We start from the raw sequence: 20,147 nt of genomic DNA on the forward strand, positions 1-20,147 counted from the left end.
AATTTTGAGTAAAAAATGTTTTTTTATCGGCCACTTTTTTGCCAAAACAAAACACTAGTTGCCATCATTTTGGCTGTTTTTTCTTTTTTAAAAAAACAGCCAAAATAATTCTTGCAATATTATGCCATACGTCCAAACTACGCATTTCATTCGGTTTCACTTTCGCACTGTTTATCACAAAGAAATTATGCTGAGAATCAACGCAGAGCTTATTAATTCGTTAAATACAAGTGTGTATAGCTATACCGAAACTGTCTTACAGTCAGATAGTATTTTTTAGGCAGAGAAATTCTCGAACTTAATGTCCTACGAACAGAGTTCTTTATCAAAACATCTATCGAGAAGCGGGAATCGACGTTTAGTTTTGTCAATAATGCTTTGGCTAGATTTTACATTTTTGATATGTTTACTACTTCAATTTCTTTTATTGAATCTCTTCTGTGTAAATTTAATATGCTAAACTTTTCTGTGAATACTGTTCATTTAAGCGAAGCGACTATGTATTTATTCCTCGCGAAGCGAGGCCGAAGGCCGAGCGTAGCGGGGTGTATAATTTTGTCCCTCAAAGGGATCAGGCGGGATGAAATCTCGTGTTGAGTTTACGGTCATATATATTTCTATATATATATATATATATATATTTGTGAGCTTGGTGTGTGGCGGAATTGACGTCACACGGCCGCCGCGCGCTGGTGGCCTAATGGTAAGGCGTCGAACTTGAAATCAGATCTTCGGAACTGAGGCCGGGGGTTCGAATCCGGCTAGGTTTTTTTTTTTTTTTTTTTTTTTCTTTTTTTTGTTGGTTCGAATCCTGAGCCTTTCATTTTTATAGTTTTTCTTTTCGGATTAAAATAACATTGATTCCCACATAATACTCACTCAACGCCTATTCAGGCTATAAATCTTTCATCGCCACGAATCATCCTGCCATTCGTTCTTCTTTTTTTTTAATGCCATCAAATAAATGTCCAAAATGCGACTATCCAATAATTTGTCGATGATTTTGAAAATAGTCTGCGCTTCCCAACGCTTTATACCTCTTTACGAACCAGAAAAAGCCACCATCTTCAAAGCGGAGTAGACCCTGGGAACGAGGATGTCGCGGCCATGCCCGTTGAAATTTCTAACAAATATATCTTCCTGCCTACTATACTGTGGAAAATTGAATATGTACAATTCAATAAATGTTCAACTTCAAATAATCCACTCCTTATTTATAACACCCCCCCCCCCCCCCTCCCCAACCCAGAGCTTCGCGAGGCCCTGCGAGTCACGTATTACTAGTTTTATCGAACTAAATAACAAACAGCATTTAACACTCTTGCTAACCCGTCGATCGACTAAACATTGAAATGGCGCGCGTATACAAACAAAGATTTTGTGACACAATCTTTCTTGGTTTCTCTTAAAAACAAATAAAGTAGGAAAAATAATAAAAATGTTATTCACCAGCCTTGGTCGGTCTGTATTGAGAAAAAACTGTGCCCTCGGTCTTGGAACCGCCCTCGGCCCCCGAGGCCGCAAAGACCTCGGGCACAGTTTTTCTAGCCTGCGTTGCAGACGAACTGAAAATCCCGTCTGCAACGCAGGTTAAGTTTTTCCCGATACGGACCTACCGGTGGTGAATAACATATCTGCGGTGAAATGTGCAGTGAGTTGATGGCTGAGCAAACAGGAACGTGAGGCGAATAGCTCACCTAGTTGCTGTAGTTTGCGGCTGGCTTAAAGGTTTCGGCGATGTAGTGGCTTGCTGTGAAAAAAAAAAAATCGCTTACGTGTGTTTGTTGTTGTTTACTTTTTTTTTTCTTTTTTACAAAAATTTTAATTAAAACGCTTTTGTGATTTAGTTTTCCATACTTTGTAGAAGAAATATTAGACTCATGTCAGTATACTTAACAACAGCGAGCTGGGTTTTTTTTTTACGTTTTCATCATCATTTTTTTATCCACTTTAGAATTGAAATTTTACAGCAATAACATTATAATAGGGCGAGGAGACCTCCAAGGAACCACCAGGCTTATAGGAAATGCCACCTCAGTTAGCAATAAGGTGTAAAGCCTTTTAAAAAAAAACTAAACCCAATCTGTTAGATAGAGTGGTAAACGTAACAGTAGGTCACGTATCTACACACATACAAAAAAACAACACGAATACTAGATTGGAAACTCGCATGTTAAGACGTCGGGCAAGAGGAATACTTGATTTATTATCGACTGGGAGTTGGTAAAGACAAATAAACCGCCCCAAAAATATGGCTACGGCGGATTATTTGCCTTCATCAATTAACTCCCTGTTGATAATCAATTGTGCACGTAAAATATTTACTTTGAGACGCATCGCTCGCTAATTGGCCCAATGAAATTTAGGCGGTGTAGACATTTATCGCACTTAACTAATGTTAATATACGACAAGCTAAGGAATACATAGCGGAATGAGAGTCCTTCATATTTTAAGACGAAACTACAAGTAAGGAGGAGAAAAGTTAATCCGAAGAGTGATATTTTTATGGTAATGTTCACCAGAGTGAGTATGACTTAAATAGAAAAACCAAATCAGCATGTGATGTTTCTATATAAAAAGATCTAACTTAAACTGCAGAGACAGCTAATCAACATCAAGCCGGTGTAGACATTCACCACACTTTGCTAATATCCGTTAACGACGAGATATATCAATTACGCATTACTAAGTTTCTTCATATTTATCGCCCTTCTCAATGCAAACTATCCTAAGTTCGCCTTTATTTTTTGTGTTAAGTGTATGCCAAACAAGGAAAATAATAATAACAACAGAACATTTGAAAGCTTTCTTCTCGTATCATATTCTCTTTGAATTTTTTTTTCGACTCCTTGCACAAGTGTTAAAAATGGCCTGAGGAAATATTTTTTTGTCTCTCAGCGATATAAAATTTCCTTGAAAATAATAATATTACCAAGTAAAAAAAATGATAAAATTAAAACAACCGCGCCATTAATTAAATTATGGTAGTTAATAATGCAAAGGTTTCTCCAAAAGGGTTCTCGAAAACCTTAAATGAAAGGATATGCGTATATTCGTGGCCGGTTTGTTGTGCGGAATTTTGTAATAAGTACGTGTTGCATTTTGTTATTAAGGTCGTAAGACTCATTTAAAACCTGCTGTTGTTCGTGCTACATCGAAAAAACGTGTTTTGTAATAAGGGTTGTAGCATTTTGTAATAACCCTTAGTCTACCCAATTTGTTTTAACGTGTTGAACGCAAATTGTTAAAAGTTTCTTGATATGACTATTTGTGAACCATACGGAATGGTTGGATTCCGTTCAACATCGATTCGCAACAGTGTAATAATTTAATTTGATTATTTTTGTTTCAGTTTTTGGAATCACCATGCGGCAACGCACTATCAACACTGCTTGTGTAATTTTTGTTTCATTCGTAGCCAAGGTGTTCACTTCAAACAAAACATTCACTTTCGGTAAGTAACTGACGTAAATTCTCATATTTTTAGTACGTAAACTCCACTTGTATTTGTGATAGGATACTGGGAGCCGTTTTATCTATTTCATAGACAATTTGGCATAAATTATGCATAATAACAGGAGCCCATAATTGTCAATACAGTTTCAGTTTTCGCCGTGGGGTATATTTAGTCTATTGTCCTTGCTATCCCTTTATACTAGAAACTGACAGCTGGTCTGCCTCCTACCGTCAGCTTGCGAGCCGGCTCACCTTTGGGTTCAACGCACGAGCTGGATTTTTTGGGTTCAAGTGATAATTTTACAAATATCAAGCAAGGTCACTTTATCGGTGCCACCATGCCTGTTAGGTTCGCTCGGCCAAGGGTCTCATGCGTTTCTGGGGGCTCATGCGCATGCCTGTGCGTGTGACCGAAAGGTGAGCCTGCACGCAGGCTACTTGCCAGTCGGGATTGTTATGTTCAATTAAAGTGCCTTTGAAGCAAAAAAAATAACTGCTGTTTATTTAAAAAGGCTTCTCAAAATAAAGATGAGTGGCGTTTTCCTTTTTGCAATATCTTTTTTTTTCGTTTTTAGATATATTTATGTTTTTGTATTAAGCAAATGAGGAAAGAGATTATGTCATTGATTGTTTCACAAAAAGATGAAGCACTGAATCAATAATATCTCTTGAAATATTTGAGCTGTGTTCTTCAAACTTTGCACCATTCATGTACAAACACGAAAGCCACAAAATGTCACCCGTGGTGCCGTTGCCATGGCAAAATACCTATTTTAATTAATACAGACATTCCCAGTTTTTGCTTAATCAAAGATGATCCACTCGTAACAAGCTAATGAGGAGAGTTAGGGAAAAATGGAAATATTTGGTTTATGACAGAAAGAGACTGTAACCAAGAGTGTTGCCATGATTACATCATGGTATGCGCCATTTTATACCTTTGATGAAGGTCACAACCGATGCCAAGTTTTAAAAAGATCACTCTTATATTTTTAAAGAAATCGTTGATTCTGTGATCTGGAGATCTATCTTATAGTGGAACAAATTATGACGCCATTACTTCCCTTATTTTTATTACGCAAAAACTTGAACTTCTCCTAAACGAAAGAAGATCTTTCAAAACGGTAATCACCATTTTCTTAATTGGTAAAAGTCTTTCAAATAAGCAGCAATTAATTTTTACTTTAAAGGCTCTTTAAAATGTTTGTTTTCCTCTGAGTGAGATTGAGTGGCATGCCTGGAAAATAGCTGTCTACTGAGCTGTCTTGCGCATTACGGCAATAAACAAAATTTACCTTGCCTTATTGTGATTCGTTTTTGCTCTCGTGCGATCTCATGCAGGTCTTCTAAATGGATATCCAGCAGAATATGATGCGATGAACTTCTTCGTCAACCACATGTCTGATGTGAATAATATTTCCTCGATAATCTTTAAAAAGTTCAAAATACCAGAAAAGATAGAACTTTCTAATCAAGGTAAGAACTTTTAAAAATATTTTTATCACCATGATTGTTTATCGTTAAACAGCTCTAAAAGAACATTTGTTTGTTTGTTCCTTGTCTGCTTGTTTGTGATTTAATCATGAAGAATAACGTACATTTTCTCTGTAATGCATCACAATGCAGCATCAATGTATGTTTTCTTTTGGTAACTACTTTTGACTTAATTCCTCACAATTTCAGCTCCGTTATTTCCTCAACAAAACGTCGTTGCATTTATCGAGGGAAGTCACACCAAAACGTCCGCATGTACACTCTCTGAAGTGACAGGCATTCCTCTTATCCATCTCCATGGTGACAGTAGGCCCTTCGAACAATGTGAGAAAGCGATCCAGTTGTCCGCAGGATACAGAGACTACGCACATGCTACACTTGATATACTAAACATGTTTGGATGGAAGGACATTGTACTAGTAGTTGATGGTAAAAGAGCTTTGTTGTGTTAACCAGTGTTGTTGTTGTCGTTGGTGTTGTTGTTGTTGTTGTTATTATTATTCTTTACCGCGTAGTGTTAGACATTCCGGTTATTTTTATATACTTCTTCCTTAATTTCACAAAAGTAACCTACACCAAAAAGTACTTATAACGTTTTCTTCATAAATAAAGCCTAATATAATTCATATTTTTACAATATCTTTTTCTTGTAACTGTTTTAGAGGGTCGATGGCCTGAAGCTGGATATTTCCTCTCCACGTCCCAGAGTTCAACGCTGAATATCAACTTTGTTCAGCTTTCCAAATTAGGCAAAAGTAATAAAGATTCAACAGCACCAATATTGAGAGCAATGGAGCAAATTGAAAACTCTGAAGCTGAAATTGTTCTACTTTATGCTAACAAAGAAAATATTGAACTTATGTTACAACAGGTAATTTTTAGTTTTGATCTATAGTCTTGTATCCCTTTCAGAAATGTTCTTGATTATTATATTTAGTTAGCAGAAAAATATATCTCATTATATAATCTATAGCTAAATTAAGAAAAAAAAAATACCAAGCAATCATGAAACATAAAATAACAATGATTAAGTCCAAAAAAATGCGAATTTTGTCAAAACCGGTTTCAGTGGAAACGTCAAAGTGAACAGTCAGATTTAACTAACACCAAAACGTCTCCTGTAAAATTTTGGAAAAAGTAACTAATTCAATATCTAAAGCTTTAAAACTATTATCATAAAACATCTTGAAAATTGAAGCGGCCAAAAAAGCCCTTCTTCGATAGGTTGCACAATCTTATGTCGAGAGAGTTGACAGATGTCAATGGGGTTTAGTTTTTTTGCGCTTCAGAGTTGTGATAATCATACGATGACTGAATTGGTTAGTGTACCTGCCATCCAGATTTGCCGCAAACGCCATTGTTTTCACGAATTCGCACAGCGAATGTATCCAAGTGGGTTTCCCTTAAACTGCTAAGTATAACTAAAAGACATCTGGCTTTTTTCAATTCGTTGGTCTTCTACCAAATGGGTCTATCAACAAAGATAGTTCTTGAAGAATTTCGATCACGAATCGTTTTGATACGAGGAAGAAAGTACCTCTTAGAACTAAACTCTTTGCCCGCCACTTCTTGTCTTGGAGCCTCTCTTAGGTTCCCCCACCTATTTTTAATTCGAAGTCGCCAATCACAAGTCTTCTGTGTTCGTCTTTGGCCCTCTAGCCGAAAGGCGTCGTGTACGTTGTTGAGCCACACTGTTCAGATACCACCACCTGGGTAGTGATAACCCAGTTGATTTCCCGACGAATGCGTTTCCATTTCATCTTTGTCAATACCAAGATTTTTGTTTGGACCGTGACCTTTTTTTTGTTGGTGTAACCGCCCCGGGAGGGGGGGGGGGGGGAGGCACTCCCCTATATGGCCTATATGGGGACGTGCCGCTGGATAGGGTATGGTTTTTGACTCCTCCGGCCCTGAACAGGGTATATAATTTCAAGCTACTCTGTCCTAAACAGGGCCTTAAGCTGTCCTAGACAGGGTATGGCTGCAAGACTGTCGTCCATGCATTTACATTGTTTTCGCTTTCGCTTCAGTAAAAAGCATTGGTTTATTTGGTGGGATCGGTGTTTCCGCATTTCAATGCGTCAAACATCGCGTACGGGACGCAATCACAATATAGCGTAAACGATTGTTGATGTTGTCCTTTGTCCTAAATAGGGTCTTAAAAAAGGGGGTGTTGTCCCCAGTCGTCTCTCAGTCTCGCCGATTAATATTAACGTGAGAAGCGCGGGGAGCCGGGGAGCCCGAGGGGTGATTGGAAGGAAGAAGGAAGGGAGTCTCCTTCGCTTTTTCTCTTCCTTCCCATGATTCCCTCCGTTTTTAGTTTGACCCAGTTTCCCTCGACACAGGAGAGACAGAACAGACGACTGGGGACGAGTCAGCGGCAGAGACGGGATCAACCTCAGGTGTCCGTCTTATAGAGGTGTCCGTTAAGAAAGAGTTGACTTTATTCAGTGTAGTTCAATAATAAACAATCACTACCGAGAACTATATTTTCCTTCGTTTTATTGCAGAAATCTTGTAAACACAAAAATAAATGGATAATTCAAGGACAGGTTCGGCAATTAATTTATTCTTGTTTAACCATTCTATTCGTGTCCTATTATTTTTTTAGTACAGCGTAATTTCTTTTTTTTGCATTTTCAGGTTCCGTTCAAAATGAGCTGCGACAGGAATAATATGGTTTTAGCATTCAAGCTTCCATACATTCAGAGTTCAACTAGTGACAAACTAGAGCAAGCAGTTCGAATTAAAAATACCACCAAGGTATGCTCAAGAGTCAATTAAAAAACTGTGCTATAGTCTTTGTCTTTATAACTTATTAAAAGAAGTAAATTTAAAACTATTCAAGATAAGCTATTTCCGTTATATTTAAAAAAGTTACAGCTCTGGAGCCTGACGCATTTTAAGGACTATGTATGCCTTAGCGAGGAATTACAAAATACCATTATACTTTATAATTGAATTAAATAATTGAGTTTTAGAACACAAATATCAATCAGCAAAAATAAGCATGCAATTAGCAGTCACTAGATCTCATACTGAAAGGTGAATACTTTAAAATATACAATGATCATCCAAATTCAATATTTCTACAGGACTTCGCTGCACTTGCTTTCGATGCTGCCCATGTTGTCAGCCAGGCTGTAAACCGAGAACCGTGTTCGCAGATAAACGGGTCTGCTATTACTTTGAAAGATACGGATGTGATGTTAACTTGCATTAGAAAGGTACAGCATCGTGCGTTTAATGAATGTGTGTTTAATGAATGGTTTACCCCTTCTTTTCAAACTTGCACACCTTGTAAACATCCAAAACAAAATGATTCAATTATATCTGTTACCCGCTACCTGCTTGCAATTCAAAGTTCGCTGAGTAAGAAGGTTTGGTTTTCGTTTGTTCAAATATTCGTGTATTTGATCTAAATGTTTTTCGTTAACCCTAAAATTCGCATTTTGATTAAAACCAAAAATAACGGCCGGTTGGAAATTGCCAACAAAACCAGACGGGGTGTTTCTTTCGAAAAGCGAGTCAAGATATGACTGGTAATTAAAAATGATAGGTTTTGTAAATTTTGGACACAATTATTAACTTGGATGTCAAAAATCCGGAAAGAAAATGTCACAAACAACCAAAAACGCGTAAAAATTGTCGCCCAAACATATCAATCCTTTACGAATAAATGTCCATATATCAAGCTAAAAGCCCGATAACGTTGGAACCGGTTTTTTTCTATTTTTCTATTTTCGACCAATATCTGTAGCATAGCATAAAATAAAAATAAATCATGCAGAATAACGTCAGACAAAGCACGTGCTCCGCGTACTTGGATGAATGTGTCTAGGAGAGTAACGGCTCCAACTGAAAATGGAAATCTAAACAGAAAGGATGACGCTCGAAGAAAGGGATAAAATAATGCTAACATGTGTAACATACTTACTAATACTTAATACGCATGATGCGAAAAAAATCCGCGATATTATTAACTCTCACAGCTGTAGCACGTTTCTGTACGTTTATTTCGCACTCATTAATCATTAGGGAGCAGGGATGGCGCAGTGGTGAGAGCGCTTGCCTCCCACCAATGTGGCCCGGGTTCGATCCCGGCCCGGTTCCATATGTAGGTTGAGTTTGTTGTTGGTTCCCGTCCTTGCTCGAAGGGTTTTTCTCCGGTTTCTCCAGTTTTTCCCCTCTACAAAAACCAACACTTCTCAATTCAAATTCTATCGGGAATACACGGCCCCACAAGCTTATAACTTAAATCCTTACCGTGTCTAAAAAGGTAATTCATTTAATTTATTACTCGTTTGCACACACGTACATGGTCAGTGGAAAGTGCCAGGGCATGCACTAAGACAACGGATGTTTTAGGCAATCAGGAGTTTAGTTTTCCGCCCGGTTCACCACCTTTTGACTTAAATATGGAAAACCTACAAGTTGTACCGATTCCATGAGAGAATCACATCACTGAAGGTTAGCTCGGTCACCGTGCCTCCCAAAAGCTATCAGTAATTTATTTCCCTCGACTAAGATATGGAGAAGCTGCAGAGTAGTACCGATTCCATGAAAGAATTCCATTTAACTTAGCCAAATAATGACACCTTAATCAACCATGCGCCTTACAATATCACGCACTTTCGATTCCCGTTCAAGCCTGAATTTTTTTCAGGCTTGCTTTTCTCGACTGCTTAAGTTGAGTACATTAATGCGATGATCTTTCATTTGCTTAAAATTTATATCCGCAGTACAAATATATGAATTTTATATATTCATTTCATACCTTCTCCATCCACGGGTATATTACGGACTCACAATTGCAAGTGACCAGCTTCCAGTTGGCTTGATACCTCAGTTGGTTAGAGCGCTGCACTAGTATCGCAGAGGTCATGGGTTGGATTCCCGTTCAAGCCTGAATTTTTTTCAGGCTTGCTTTTCTCGACTGCTTAAGTTGAGTACATTATTGCGAAGATCTTTCATTTGCTTAAAATGTATATCCGCAGTACAAATATATGAATTTCATATATTCATTTTATAAAATATAATAATAATTGAGTTGTGTGTTCCCTATAAACAGGTCAACCTGGACGGTTTAACTGGTCCAGTTCTTTTTAACGAGTTTGGCAAGCGAAAAGAAATTGAACTGGATATTTTAAACCTCCGAAACAATGTGTTTGAAAGGGTAAGTAGTAAAGAAGTCTTACAACTACGTAATGTTTGAAAAAGGTAAGATAAAATTAAATGCCGTATGTAAAAATGACTCATTCACGTTATTAGCCATTTTATTAGCTATGTTGTCGCAGACAAGCACCTGGTTTAAGGTATGACGCTCAACTGAACAAGCACAATATAGGCACATAAATTCAGTGTTAAGATCCCTTAACTGGGTAAACAATACGCACCGCGTTCTGTCATTTTAAATACGCTATGCGTACATTTGTTAAGTGTATATTTTGCACCGTTTCGTGTTCTCCGACAAAAGTTTACTTAAATTTCGCCTCTTTCTTTGTCTAATTAATCGATAGACTGGTACATGGAATTCAACTAAAGGTGCCGTCTTGTTTGAGAAAATCTTACACAACGTGGAGAGTTTACCTACCAGGGAAAGTGTTCATGGGGCAAAACTTAGGGTCGCCGTTGTAGAGGTAAGTGCTATGAAAATTTTCCGACAATTTTTTTGCAAAGGTAAATATACATATATATATATATGAAGCGGTTTCAGAGCCAGCTAAAATTATCAGAAATTTAAGGTGGCTCTGGACCCGTCTCCTGAAAAATAAAAATAATTTTGCAAAAAGTTGTGTCTAAAACATGCATATCATTACTCAATAATAAAAAAGTAGGGTCACCTGACTTGTTTTTGAGTTATAAGCGCTTAAAAGGAAAATTAAGGGTGTTTTGACAGGTTAAACTGTTGCAGTGGTAACCAGTGACGTAATGAAAATGACCACGACTTCTTCAGCGATGACTGAACATTTCTGTGAAATCATTATTGTAGCAGCAACTAAAACAGATTTGTAGTACTGGCCAATTTATCAAAGTATAAGAGCTGGAAAGTGCTGGGAACCGTTGTCAGCATCCTTACATAGTTTGCCTTCGTTGTGAAGTATTTACCCTTTGTGCGTAACCAAATACAGGATGCACCTTTTGTGATGAAGAAGAAGCACGTAGATGGTAGTTTTTCATATGAAGGATATTGTATTGATCTGCTGAATGGACTGGCAAGAAATCTCAAGTTTACGTATGAGATCTACCCCTCCCCAGACGGTCTATACGGCGGTGAAACAAAAAATGGAACTTGGAATGGAATGATTGGCGAGTTAATAAGAAAGGTTTGTAAGTAATATTATATAACATGGCATGTATGTGCATTTCAAGTTCAAATAGTTTACAACAAGACCTCGGATCTGATCTTAAAAGATATATATATATATATATATATATATATATATATAGATGCAGGTAGTCCTAAAAGCTGAGATTCCAAGTTCGTTTCTAATTTTGAATACGCGATGATGTCATATTAAGTTTTGTTAATGTGGGATGCATAACGTTGTTATGCGTATTTGGGCTGCACTTAGGGCACAACTATTCGCCTCAGGCTCAGTGATTATTGTTGAATAATCACTCGACTCGTCTCGGGGATCATTTAACAAAAATCACTTCGCCTTCGGTGAATAATTGTTTAATTTATTTTAGATGGCGCGAGCCCCCAGTGAAGATGACGAAAAAAACACTGACTTAGTTACTTTGATCCTTTCACAGGGGGCCCAGACAAACTGTTTGTGTATGGCCTGTGCGCATTATTTTTATAGAGAATGTATGGAGTTTACCGAATGGTTTGTAGAATTGCGTAAAATGGTGCAAAACATTAACAAATTTGTGCTTAATAAATGTTAAGTTTCCTACCTTTTGTGTAGTGTCGTTCTTTTGGCTCGAAATGGCGATTTTGAGTCGATTAAAGGGTATTTTGCTTTCGCTGTTTACTATACATCTAATTATATGGAAAGGGTGGAAACTCCAACAGCTCCAAAGTAGAACACTTCCAGCGCCGAGCCGATTTTCGACCTGATAATCCCATCGCACAACTTTCAAACTACGCACCAGAAAAGAGGAAGGCTTGACAAATCTTCTCGTATCATTTGATCGAAAATTTATCCAAACGGTCAGGAACAAGCCCTCAAACGAAAACGGGTATCTAAAATTTTTAGGCCGTCCGAATGCGTAGCACCAATTTGTGGTGCCGAAGGGAAACGCTATTCCCCAGCCTCTTTGTGATTGGATAAAACTAAACAATGGTCGTTCAAGATTTTGTTTCGTGGATAGGGAGGCAAAGGCAAAACCAATACTCAATAGTATAGGGAGTGATGTCAATGGTGCGACACGACCTTAGGACCCTCGCGCAAATGGCAATTACGACGGCGATGCCGAAAGCGATGCATTATCATTTAAATATGCGTCGTTGTAACTTGTATGCGTCGAAGTAAAAGGAGTGCGCCGTTTGACGTCTGTTTATTTACTTCCAAATACACTCTTCCCAAAACACCGCTCGCACAAACAATGAAAACCTTTTCCTCTTGCTTTAGCAGTTGACTGTTCAGTGATAGCCTTAACCACAAAAGATTTCCCTGTTCCTCCCTCTCCAGTTATAAGAATATTGTGCCCAGCTTCGGCCATGTGTAGGATTTGAGATTGTTCAGAAGTCAAGGTTTCGAACCTAGAAAATGAAGACTATTTTAGTGATTGCAGCCATAAATGTTTAAAAAAAATCAAAAACAGGAAGAAAAATAAAGGAACTCAAACACGAGTACCTTGCCATATTCGTATGTCCCGAAAACAGCCCACTTTCCGCAAAGTCGCGATCGCCTACATTTTCTCCGGCTACGAAAGTCGTGATGGAGTTTGCGGGGTTTTCCCAATCAGTCGGACCTTAACATAAGAATAGCAAATCACAACAACGGTTTTGCACGAGAGTTTCACATGTGGGTGTATTGTTTTGCAATCTCTGTAAAACAACTAGGTGAGATGACTAAAGTCTGATATTTTTTTCTAGGGCTGTAAAAAATGTTTTTCGTTGAAAAGTGAACGCTGTCTTTTATTTGAAGCTAGCTTTAAAAATGAAACTCATACCGACTAGATGTAGGTACTTACTCGTTTCTTAAGTCAGTATGAATATTTCATTATTACTTCGCCGCATACAAGTTACAATGACGCATATTTAAATGATAATGCATCGCTTTCGGCATCGCCGTCGTAATTGCCATTTGCGCGAGGGTCCTAAGGTCGTGTCGCACCATTGACATCCCTCCCTATACTATTGAGTATTGGTTTTGCCTTTGCCTTTGCCTCCCTATCCACGAAACAAAATCTTGAACGACCATTGTTTAGTTGTATCCAATCACAAAGAGGCTGGGGAATAGCGTTTCCCTTCGGCACCACAAATTGGTGCTACGCATTCGGACGGCCTAAAAATTTTGGATACCCGTTTTCGTTTGAGGGCTTGTTCCTGACCGTTTGGATAAATTTTCGATCAAATGATACGAGAAGATTCGTCAAGCCTTCCTCTTTTCTGGTGCGTAGTTTGAAAGTTGTGCGATGGGATTATCAGGTCGAAAATCGGCTCGGCGCTGGAAGTGTTCTACTTTGGAGCTGTTGGAGTTTCCACCCTTTCCATATAATTAGATGTATAGTAAACAGCGAAAGCAAAATAGTACCCTTCAATCGACTCAAAATCGCCATTTCGAGCCAAAAGAACGACACTACACAAAAGGTAGGAAACTTAACATTTATTAAGCACAAATTTGTTAATGTTTTGCACCATTTTACGCAATTCTACAAACTATTCGGTAAATTCCATACAATCTCTATAAAAATGTTAATGCGCACAGGCCATACACAAACAGTTTGTCTGGGCGCCCTGTGATCCTTTTTGTCCAAAGCGTGCCGATGTTGCCGTTGCGGCACTAACCATAACTGAACGACGCGAGAAAGTGGTGGACTTCAGCGTGCCCTACTTGCACTTCACGCAAGATTTACTGATGAAAAAAACATCTTCTAGTCGGTCAATTGATTTACTACAGTTTATGAATCCCTTTGACAACTACGTTTGGATCGCCACCCTAGCAAGCCTGCTGGTCATCTCTGTTGCTGTGTTTGTATTAAACTACTTCAGTCCTTATGGGTACAAAGATTACAATTCTCGAGGAACATCAGTGGAGTTTACTTTTTTCAACAGTGTGTGGTTTGCCTTGGCTTCTATGCTGCAACAAGGAGCTGATAACACACCCAGGAGTTTGTCAGGTATAAGGCTTAAAATGGAAAACTTAGTTCAATTACTTACTTTTATGTAAACATATTGTACACCATCTCGACAAATGTGACCCTCCACGGGATTTTGGTCACTTTGGTGTTGACACGCGCACGACACGTTCGCACGGTTATAACACGACACGGTCAGCGTGTCAAGAACCTCGATATGCGCATAACTAATAAGCAAAACAAAAGCTAACGTGTTCGTGTTGGTTGCCTTTGTTCTTACCTGCTTGACATGGAAAAGCTTTGTTTTCTTGTCACGGTGCGATAGGCTTTGTTTCTTGACACGGTACGAGGAAGCTTCCGTGTTGCTTGACACGGTACGAAAAGGGTTTGTTGCTTGACACGGTACGAGTAAGCTTCCGTGTTGCTTGACACGTACGTTTCGAGAAGGTTTTGTTGCTTGACACGGTAAATTCGAAAATGTCGGTTGAAGTGATTATTTAAATTCCATACGGATCAGATTTGCCCTGAGTGCGATATGCAATGAACCCGCGGATTTAAGTGAATCTTAAGAACTTGATATCCACTTCAATTCCACTACTTTTTGAGTCATTTTTACTCCGTTTTCAATCGTTTAACTCGAACTTAGATAACTCGAAAACCCAGCTAACTCGAACTAGATTACAGCAACGAAAAGATCACATATTTGACGGCAATTTTACACTCATATCATAAGAATGGTTGATCGTTTTACAGTTTTTTGATGAGATATGTAATCTTAGAGTATTTGTCGCTCAAACTACTAGGTTTTACATCGGTTTCTTGCACTCGTTTTCTCCCGCGTGTAAATCGAATTTTTGGCATAGCTGTTTCTTTCGGCAGCTACTTAATTGTTTTTAATTGTCGTGAGAGCGATGCAGATCAAACTAATAATGTTCAAAGTCTCAGAAGATATAGTTCGGCATTATAAGAACGACATTATTTTAACATCGGCCGAATTGATCGAGATCAACCGTCAGATATTAGATTTTACCAGATGTCCATTGTCAATAAATCCTTTGATGAGAAAGCGTACTATGGTAGTCCCTGACTTTATATACTTCTCTCTTTGCACATTAATCGTGTTATTTCTCATCCTTCGCACGGTAAGTGTGCGTTGACACGGTAATTCGCACGGTAAGCGTGTGTTTTTCGCACGGTAAGCGTGTTTGTTTCGCACGGTAAGCGTGTGTGTTTCGCACGGTAAGCGTGCTTTATTCGCACGGTAAGCGTGCTTTATTCGCACGATAGCTTTTGTTTTCCAGTAGTGAAACGGACGATGGTCTAGTCCTTTGTTTTTACCGTGTCCTAAAAAACAAAAGAAAATTTTAATGAGGGATTAACTGGACACGGTTGTTCCGTGTTAAATCGTGTCTCTTTTGTCTAACCGTGCGAGCGTGTCGTGCGCGTGTCAACACCAAAGTGACCAAAATCCCTTGGAGGGTCACAAATATGCTACTGATCAACTCAAGTTAGCTGCTAACACAGGCAAGAGGATCCCGGGGCTCCATAGTTAGGACACGAATATTATTAACTGCAAACTTTATTTTCTTTAGGTCGCATTCTCACTGGAAGCTACTGGTTCTGCGTTCTCATTTTGGTATCAACATACACCGCTAATCTGGCCGCGTTTTTAACAGTAAAGAACGTTCAGCACCAGATCCGTAACCTTGAAGACATTGTGGGCTCCTCTTATCAAGTAGCAGTTCTTGAGTCTTCCAGCACACTCGAGTTCTTAAAGGCAAGTCAGTATGAGCCATACAAGAAGATTGGGAACAGAATTCAAAGAGACGATACCATAGTTAAAAGTACATCTGAAGGTATTCAATGGGTACGAGAAAAAGACAAGCTTCTGTTTTATAGTGATGGGCCACTTCTAAAATATTATGCCAACCAACAACCTTGCGATTTGACAACAGGTAAGTGCTATTAACTAGATTTAGCCAAACCTAAATGCGAAGCTCCCCGGTTATTTACTTTGCCCTATTATCAAATTTGACTTTACTGACCATAGACAGAAACAAGTAGGCCACGAGCCCGCGATCCAATGTAAAACCATTATTTGGTCAGCGGTCACCTTAAAAAAAAACACAAGACTTCGATGAGTTCAACAACTGAGCCCGCGATATGGTCATAATATGATATTGGTCAGCGTATCCCTTGTTTTGACAGCTTTCAATTGAGAATAGTGTAGATGTCTAATATAATAAACGGCATGCAGTGCATGCAGAAGCGATGACGTTTCACAAAGGGTCTAACATAATTGAGGGCGGGATAAAGACTGTTATCCTATTGCAGTTAGCCAGCGTTGCAGGCGTCTGTGTAGTTTAATAAAAGCGCGTTTTTAAAGAGTGCGTGATCGCAAGAAGGCCGAATGGCCCTCTCGCGCCTTTCGCGTTTCCCATACGCGCGCTCGAAACTACGGCGCCCGCTACGCAGGCTAAATTGCAGTGTACTAAGAAGCAATGTTGGTGATTGTCTAAATAGCATAGTTAGGATATGATGGAATTCAAATAAATACAGAATTAACAGTAGGCAGGCCAAGGATGCCAAGTTAATAATACATTTCCTTCGTAGATTTGCTCAATTGAACAACAGTAGATTGCGTTATATTGTAGTGTGTGACTTCCGATAAAGGACATACGATACGCGGGAGCCAGCTTTTAAGCTGCAAGAAAGGTCAACCGGTCTCGTGCCCACGGCGGCCCTTATTATTATAAGAGTTAGAAATTTCTGTCTACTAATTCTAATAGATCCCATCATATGTAATTAGTCTCTTTCGTTTATACATTGTAGTGTTCCATTCTAACTGCATGGGAGTATTTTGCTTTTGTGTTCTATGCGGCGATTTCTTGTTATCAAGTTAAACTTTATTTCTGTTTGACGGAAACAGACAAAAAGACAAAAAGATCCGGTCGGTCAGGCGATGGCAATAAGCGATTTCCTGACGTCATCGCTTAAAAAGATGTACACGTAAGCTGACGTTAACAGAGTATGGCCGCCATATTTGAGCAACATACGTACGCCGTACGGTGGGCGCACGCCCCCGAACCGTGCCGCAAGCCATAAAGAATCTGAAAAACCAAATTCAAGGTTCTCCTATTTCTGTGTATTTTCTATGGGTATTTGGCTCCGCTCAGCGGGCCTTCGGGCCGCTGGGAGCTTCGCTAAAAGAAATGTTTCGAAACGTAAACATAGATAATGTTTAAAGTAATTAACCAACTTCTCCAATTCACTCAGTCTCAGGTCTAACCATAGCTAAAGGACTTGCACTCGCGTTCCAGGCAAAAGATCCTCGTGTGGATGATTTCACTCCGGCCATTCTACGTCTACACGAGAATGGTTTTCTTAACAGTTTGTGGCGAAAATGGTGGGACAATAAAAACGAGTGTCCTCAAGAACAAGAAACTAGTAAGCAATACGCAATATATACTTGTGTTGTTTTATCGAAGCCCAGGCGTGATTTGCAGTCGCGGCACAAAAATTTTCAGAAATTAATGTATCAACCGTCTCGTTCATCTTAATAGCCCATGTTAGGATGATATAGCCTAACAAGTCAAATGCCTCCCGTCACAAATCATTTTTTAGAGGAGAGTCAATAGGTCTGTAACTTTTGCCTGAGAAATACAGTGCTGATTTCTCTACTGCAATCCCGTAATTAATTAAGAGCGACTGTCACTGTCTAGGCCTGGTCACCTATTTCATATTAGCGATTTACGTAATAACCTTACATTATCGCCTGTCACTAAGGAACACTAATTCTGCTGGACCTATACTACCTTTCTTAAACTTTTTTTTGTTTCAGCTTTGTCTCAAAAGCGTATTGACCTCATGAGTATGCTGGGAGTATATGTTGTCCTGGGTGTCGGGATGGTTGTTGCATTCCTGACGCTGATTGCAGAAATTTTATGGAAGCGAAGAGCAAAACAAAAGTCAATCTACAAAACTGAAAGGTTTGTGATTAGAAAACACTTTTATAGGCATATCGTAAGACATACCAGATGCAATTAATGAAAACCTTTTTAAAGTGAGGCTCAGACAATGTTTTCAAAACTTCATGATGGCCCTAGCATTGTTTATATTAGTTTTAATAAGGAATTCTGAAATTGGACAATTATTTTTTATTGACATTTTCTTGTTTAGTGTTTAATGTGTTTTGTACTTGTGAACGGTGTAGGACTAGTATTGTAAGTCCTTTTTTGCAATCTAGCCCTCGGGGGTTGCTTTAATTACGAAGAGATTTATGCAACAAGTACGCTCACACATTGTTTTTATTTTTTATCCGTAGGCAAAATAATTCTTCTCCGCGAAACGATCCTGAAATTGGTTACCCAAGTTTCTGAATGGTCAAAATAGTATTCAACCACACTGTTTTATTTTTTTTTTAATACTAAGGTAAATTCAGTTTTGTCAAGTTCTCAGTACAATGTTCGACTTAATATTTTGATTAGCACAACGAATAATTATAGTCCGTACTGCACAATCGTCACCTGCAATGTTAATAGGGACCTTTAGCACCGACGCCGAGGACGTGGACGAGACCTTGTTTGACCGAGTGGGTCCTGGGACGGGACCGTCATTTACGGCGGGAAAAATAAACATTTAGCAGACCGCGCCGGCTACGAGGACGAGGTAATCTTCCAGTTGAAGTCCACAGAGAACATGATGTCCTTCAAAGAATTTCGTGAGATGCTCATACTTCTCTACGCCGACAACATTGTTTCAGATGAAGAGTTTTTATTGCTTTACGATACCTTCAGTTCAAAAAATTCAGATTTCCCTCATGGAAACTACGAACGATTCGATTTGGATTCTATGAACTCCGCCGAATGCAAAGCAGAGTTTCGTGTTGAGAAGCAAGACCTTCCTCGCCTTATTGCAGCACTCCAACTACCACCAGTGTTTAAATGCGAGCAGAGGAGTATTTGCGATGACATAGAAGCCTTATGTATGCTTCTCAAACGAGTTGCCTATCCATGCCGACTCAGTGATATGATTCCGCGCTTTGGCCGACCGGTTTCTGTTATAAGTTTGATCACTAATGATGTCATGGACTATATCTTTGACGTTCACGGACACCTCATAACCCAATGGAATCGAGATCTTCTGAATCCTGGGGCTTTACAGCGTTATGCAGATGCTATATCAGGAAAAGGCGCCCCGCTTGACAATTGTTTTGGTTTCGTCGATGGGACAGTACGACCCATTTCAAGACCCGGAGAACATCAAAGAGTAGTTTATAATGGACATAAAAGGGTCCATGCCCTTAAATTTCAATCCCTGTCCCTACCAAATGGACTAATAGGAAACTTGTATGGACCAGTTGGTGAGTTTTTAATTTGATTCTCTTTTTAGTACTTATAATGAACTTTATTATTAAAACACAATCGATCACAAAATAAAATATGATATTGAAAGTTGTTTTTATTGTTTTTAGCTATACAAACTTCCCAAACTATTTCTATTCTCACCTCCTATTTTCTTTGTTTTTTATAGAGGGGCGTAAACACGACGCCGGGATGTTGGCAGATTCTGGACTATTGCGTGACCTTCAACAGTATGCTTTCTCTCCAGTAGGCCAACCCATGTGTATATATGGAGATTTGGCCTACCCTCTCCGTGTGCATCTTCAAACCCCGTTTCGTCGTGTCCCACTTGCACCCGCCATGCAGGATTACAACGAAGCCATGAGCGCGTTAAGAATTTCAGTGGAATGGCTTTTCGGTGATGTCATTAACTCTTTCAAATTTCTTGACTTTAAAAAGAATTTGAAGATCGGCCTAAGCAATGTCGGTAAAATGTATGTTGTGTGCACACTACTTCGTAATGCCATAACATGCCTTTATGGTAATACCACCAGCGACTACTTTGGTATTGAGCCCCCCGCCCTGGAGCAATACTTTCAATA

General features: G+C 39.0%; 2 protein-coding genes across 2 annotated transcripts in view; both read left to right on the plus strand.

The window, feature by feature from the left end:
* Window positions 1-2,428: 2,428 nt before the first annotated feature.
* Window positions 2,429-18,781, plus strand: LOC144666806 (glutamate receptor ionotropic, kainate 3-like). The gene is made up of 16 exons (XM_078528211.1): window positions 2,429-2,524; window positions 3,354-3,455; window positions 4,799-4,933; window positions 5,141-5,380; window positions 5,614-5,822; window positions 7,462-7,503; window positions 7,595-7,714; window positions 8,047-8,178; window positions 10,023-10,127; window positions 10,471-10,590; window positions 11,083-11,277; window positions 13,885-14,245; window positions 15,796-16,158; window positions 17,480-17,650; window positions 18,045-18,192; window positions 18,528-18,781. The coding sequence occupies exons 2-16, from the start codon at window positions 3,368-3,370 to the stop codon at window positions 18,580-18,582; spliced, it is 2,484 nt and encodes an 827-aa protein (XP_078384337.1). The 5' UTR covers window positions 2,429-2,524; window positions 3,354-3,367; the 3' UTR covers window positions 18,583-18,781.
* Window positions 18,782-18,796: 15 nt separating this feature from the next.
* LOC144666823 (uncharacterized) overlaps window positions 18,797-20,147 on the plus strand; it is a 1,472-nt gene continuing 121 nt past the window's right edge. Inside the window, exons 1-2 of the mRNA XM_078528227.1 lie at window positions 18,797-19,565; window positions 19,736-20,147. The exon at window positions 19,736-20,147 is cut by the window's right edge and continues 121 nt beyond it. Coding sequence (XP_078384353.1) covers window positions 18,902-19,565; window positions 19,736-20,147 — 1,076 coding nt within the window. The 5' untranslated portion in view covers window positions 18,797-18,901. The remainder of the gene's footprint in view (window positions 19,566-19,735) is intronic.

Source organism: Oculina patagonica, chromosome 9 (assembly GCF_052425735.1).
Source record: "Oculina patagonica isolate OP01 chromosome 9, crgOcupat, whole genome shotgun sequence".
NCBI classification, from domain to species: domain Eukaryota; kingdom Metazoa; phylum Cnidaria; class Anthozoa; order Scleractinia; family Oculinidae; genus Oculina; species Oculina patagonica.

Bases quoted from the DNA above. Each gene is read 5' to 3' on its own strand.
- LOC144666806 (XM_078528211.1), top strand. From the start codon at position 3,368: ATGCGGCAACGCACTATCAACACTGCTTGTGTAATTTTTGTTTCATTC. The intron at 5,381-5,613 runs GTAAAAGAGCTT...TAACTGTTTTAG, and splicing joins CATTGTACTAGTAGTTGATG to AGGGTCGATGGCCTGAAGCT. The intron at 16,159-17,479 runs GTAAGTGCTATT...CAATTCACTCAG, and splicing joins ACCTTGCGATTTGACAACAG to TCTCAGGTCTAACCATAGCT.